This window comes from Triticum aestivum, chromosome 7D (assembly GCF_018294505.1).
Source record: "Triticum aestivum cultivar Chinese Spring chromosome 7D, IWGSC CS RefSeq v2.1, whole genome shotgun sequence".
NCBI classification, from domain to species: domain Eukaryota; kingdom Viridiplantae; phylum Streptophyta; class Magnoliopsida; order Poales; family Poaceae; genus Triticum; species Triticum aestivum.
In genome coordinates, this window is record NC_057814.1 from 79,748,223 (window position 1) to 79,752,214 (window position 3,992).

A 3,992-nucleotide genomic window follows, 5' to 3' on the forward strand; every position below is an offset into this window, starting at 1 on the left:
AAGGTGTCTCAAAGGGATTTTAAATTATATGGAGCATACTAGGTTGTTGCATGTAAGTTGAACAATTCTTTATACAACATTTATTTGTTGTCAATTGAGATGCCAAATGAAAATATGTACTCAGTACCAAATGATGAACAATACCTATGGTAAATCAAATTGTGCTACTTGCTAGAAACTTCAAGATGAGAATGAACAATGAAGGCATACCTGGTGAGCCCTGCAGACCAAATCTAGATCATGTTTCTCAAGGAACTCTGCAACCTTATCAGCTCCGAAAGTGTATGACACGCCCCTGTCATTCTCACCCCAGCCATCAACATCTTTATCAGGGTCTGACCATAGCAGATCACAGAGGAGACCATGGTCCGGAATATCCACAGGACGGGCAATGTTACGTATCTGGTCCATGTTCTTTAAATCAGGTGATAAACCCCCATGCATGCACAGGATCTTGTCATCAATAAGTGCAGCCACAGGAAGGCAGTTAAAACAGTCAGTAAAAACCTTCCAGAGACGAACATTGAACCTCCTCTTGCATTCATCAAAGAATCCATAGATTCTGTTGATAGAGGCACATTCATGGTTTCCCCTAAGGAGAAAGAAGTTCTCCGGGTACTTAATCTTGTAAGCAAGCAGAAGGCATATCGTTTCAATACTCTGTTTGCCACGATCAACATAGTCACCCAGAAACAAATAGTTCGCCTCCGGTGGGAAACCACCATACTCAAATAATCGAAGAAGATCAGAATATTGGCCATGGATGTCCCCTGTCAGTGAGTAAATAGCATATCAGTTAAATGCCAAACGTACTTCTAAATCATCATATTGTTGTAAATTCAGACGGCAGATTTGGCAACAGAGTTTGCAATATTAATCCTGAGGTAAATCAGGAGTCTATTCGTGAAAAAAAAACTGTGGTATAATATATACCTGCTAATATAACATGCACTCAACACACTAACACAGTACACAACGTGGGAAATTAGTCTGTTCATGGTACTGTTTACATTATAAAGCTATACCTTCAGCTGGACATATAAATAATTAAATACCAATCATATACTAGAGGAAGCCAATTCGAAATGTTACAAGAAACTATGCCCACTTAACAAAACTACATTCAGCTCAGCTGCAAATACCCGAAATAAACGAACACAATCTGGATTTTGCAATTTGGTGCAAACAGATTATCTGCTCCAGCTTGGAATCTGTGGACTCCAGTACCATCCCCACTGCAGCAGCAGTTTCATAATCTGGAATGGATCCATGTGTGTGTGGCTGACAAGTATCACACTGCAACTGAGATTATGGGGTAAAACATGCATTCTGAGGCATTCATGTATGTTCCGTGCATGCTGGCTGAGGAAAAATGAATGAACAGGGTCTCACTCTCCCCTTTTAAAAACCCAGAATCCGTAGAAACAATTCATAGGACTCAAAACAAGTCAACTTGTCAAGATTAGATAAAGTGTGCTGCACTGCTGCTACAGAAAGTTTCATGGGCTTTCAAGTGAAGGGATACACGTTGCTCAACTGCCGTGTTTATTTTCTGTTGGGGAAAGCCATAGCTTAATCTGTTCACTTCTCTAATAGTATGAACAAGACAGTCGTTAAGTGCTAATATAGTAGTACTGTATTGGTAAAAGAAACATGTCGCCACGAAGAGCTTTAGCAGTTAGCACCGTTTTTTATATATAATAAAGAAATGAAGACCAGAAAGCGATTTGAGGTTTGACATTCAGAATCAAACTCCAGAAGCTCTGCCACGCTTCTCTCAAGACCGACGAATTCATCAGCAGGTCAACGAAAAACATGAGAGGAAGATGAATCGTACAGACAGCTCGCTCAGCCTCCCCGGAGAGAACATCTGTTCAATCCAAGATGCTATACTAGAACAGCGAACCCAATAGAACTTCCTTTCACCAGAAGGTAGCAGGAATTCCTATACCACCAAGCAAAACTAAAAGCAGCGGCTTCAGACCACGGGGACGCCTAAATTAACTTAGCAAAGAAGAGCCATCACGGGCAGGCCGAATTCGAAAGCATCCAGAGGCGCGGGTCGCCACGCACGAAGCAGCCGCACATGGCACGGCGCAAGGCGGCCTACGGCGGAGCGGAAAGCTATTGACGCACGCGGGGGGGGAACAGGTTAGGCAGGAAGGGGGGCGCCTTACCGCAGACTTTGATGGGGGCCTCGAGCTCGAGGAGGTTGGGCTGGCTGAGGAAGACGTCCTTGGCGGCGGCGCAGAGGCGGCGGATCTCCGCGTCGGAGAGCTGCGCGGGGCGCACCGTCCGCCCGCCGCGCGCCTCCAGGAGTCGCCGGATCACGTCGTCGAGCGCCGCCGCGTCCATGGCCCGGCGCCTCGGTGGTGGGTAGGGGAGAGTAAGCCCTGGTCGGGCGGCCGCGGGAAGCGGCGGGCGGGCGGGGCGGCGGCGGCGGGCGGCTGGATAAACCCTAGCCGTGCGTGCCTATTTGGTTCCGCCCGAGCCGACGGGTGGAGAGGGGAGGGAGGGAGGGAGGGGGCAACGGAAAGAAAACGCGTAGAGAGGCGAGAGCGGGGGGTGGGGTGGGGGTGGGTCGAGATATTATTGTTGCGTGGTTTGGAAACCGAAGCCGCGGAGGGCGGCAGTCAGGGCCGGGCGTGTCACTGACTTGGACTGGCTCTAGGGCTAGAGCCCGGTCGGCACGGCCTGTCCTCGTCATCTAGAGAGCTAGGAGTAACAAATTTTGAAATGTCCCTTCGATCTACTACTCCCTCCGTCCCATAATGTAGTGCCTATAAATTTTTTGAAAAGTCAAACCTCATAAACTTTGACCAAGTTTGTGGAGAAAAATATTTACATCTAAAGTGTGAAACATATATCACTAGATTCATCATAAGATGTAGTTTCACATTATATATTTTTGCTATTGTAGATATAAATATTTTTCTCTACAAACTTGATCAAAGTTTGCAAAGTTTGACTTCTCAGAAAATCTATAGGCACTACATTATGGAACGGAGGGAGTATTAAAGAAGGATCGAACGTCATGATGGTTCGGTTCGACCTCCTTCGATCCCACCTCCCGCATCCTTTGTACCGACAATTCTCATCCTCGCTCGAGGAAACAAACCAAAAATAAAAAATAAACACAACCCACGAACGCACGTCCCTTCGTGATTGAAGGACAAGTTCCTTGATTTTTTTCCAACTGAACCCACCTCCTTTTCTGCCTATCCCACCCACGCCGTAGCCCTCTCTCCGCACGCGCGCCGCTCATCCTAGACAGTCGCCACCGCCTCCATCGATTCTCGACCTCCCAAAGGACGCTTCCATCACGCCGGTCAAGGCCCTGCCGCAGGCCACGGTTGGGTGCCGCCATCCACTCATCTCCTCATACACGGCCCCTTCTCTCTCAGATCCAGGCTGGTCGCTAGTGTCGAGCCCCAACCGGAGCAGCCCCCACCTTCCTTTCCTCGTGCGCCGCGGCGCCGTTTCTCAGTGCCCTTCGCAAGGTACACGTCGTAGCCCAGGCCGCACGGGCTGAAAGCGTCCGCCGCCGAGCCAGGTCCAAGGATGGCACTCCGTCACACCGTGTGCCGCTGCATCGAGCCGGTGGCCACCATCGCCGCCCAGTCCATCCACCCGCGAGCCGCGAGATCCATCCTCCCAGTTCTGCATCCATCAGGCCCCCAACCACCAGGTATAGGCCACTGCTTTTATTATATTTCTCCTCTGCTTTGGTCCGAGATGTTGCTGCTGTGTTTACAACGTGAGAGAGCATAAAGGACTAAGAGAGTACAGGGGAGGTATGACCAGGCCCAATGTCATGGCAGTAGAGGCGGCGACAGATGTCGAGGAGGAGGAGAGGTATGTGCTCGGCGGCAACCAGATCACCGACGTTCCGAGCACAACCGGATCCATAACAGTCTCGCACTCTTTCTGGTGTGATAAACGTAACCTGCATATATTTTTCTGAAGATTCATTTTTTTGGCACTAATTGGAA

At 48.9% G+C, this 3,992-nt stretch overlaps 1 protein-coding gene across 1 annotated transcript in view; it reads right to left on the reverse strand.

Moving 5' to 3' along the window:
* The window catches only part of LOC123164782 (serine/threonine-protein phosphatase PP1), a 3,704-nt gene extending 1,149 nt beyond the window's left edge, over window positions 1-2,555 (reverse strand). The window contains exons 1-2 of the mRNA XM_044582352.1: window positions 2,178-2,555; window positions 211-770 (exon numbers count right to left, since the gene is read on the reverse strand). Coding sequence (XP_044438287.1) covers window positions 211-770; window positions 2,178-2,355 — 738 coding nt within the window. The 5' untranslated portion in view covers window positions 2,356-2,555. The remainder of the gene's footprint in view (window positions 1-210; window positions 771-2,177) is intronic.
* Window positions 2,556-3,992: the final 1,437 nt, after the last annotated feature.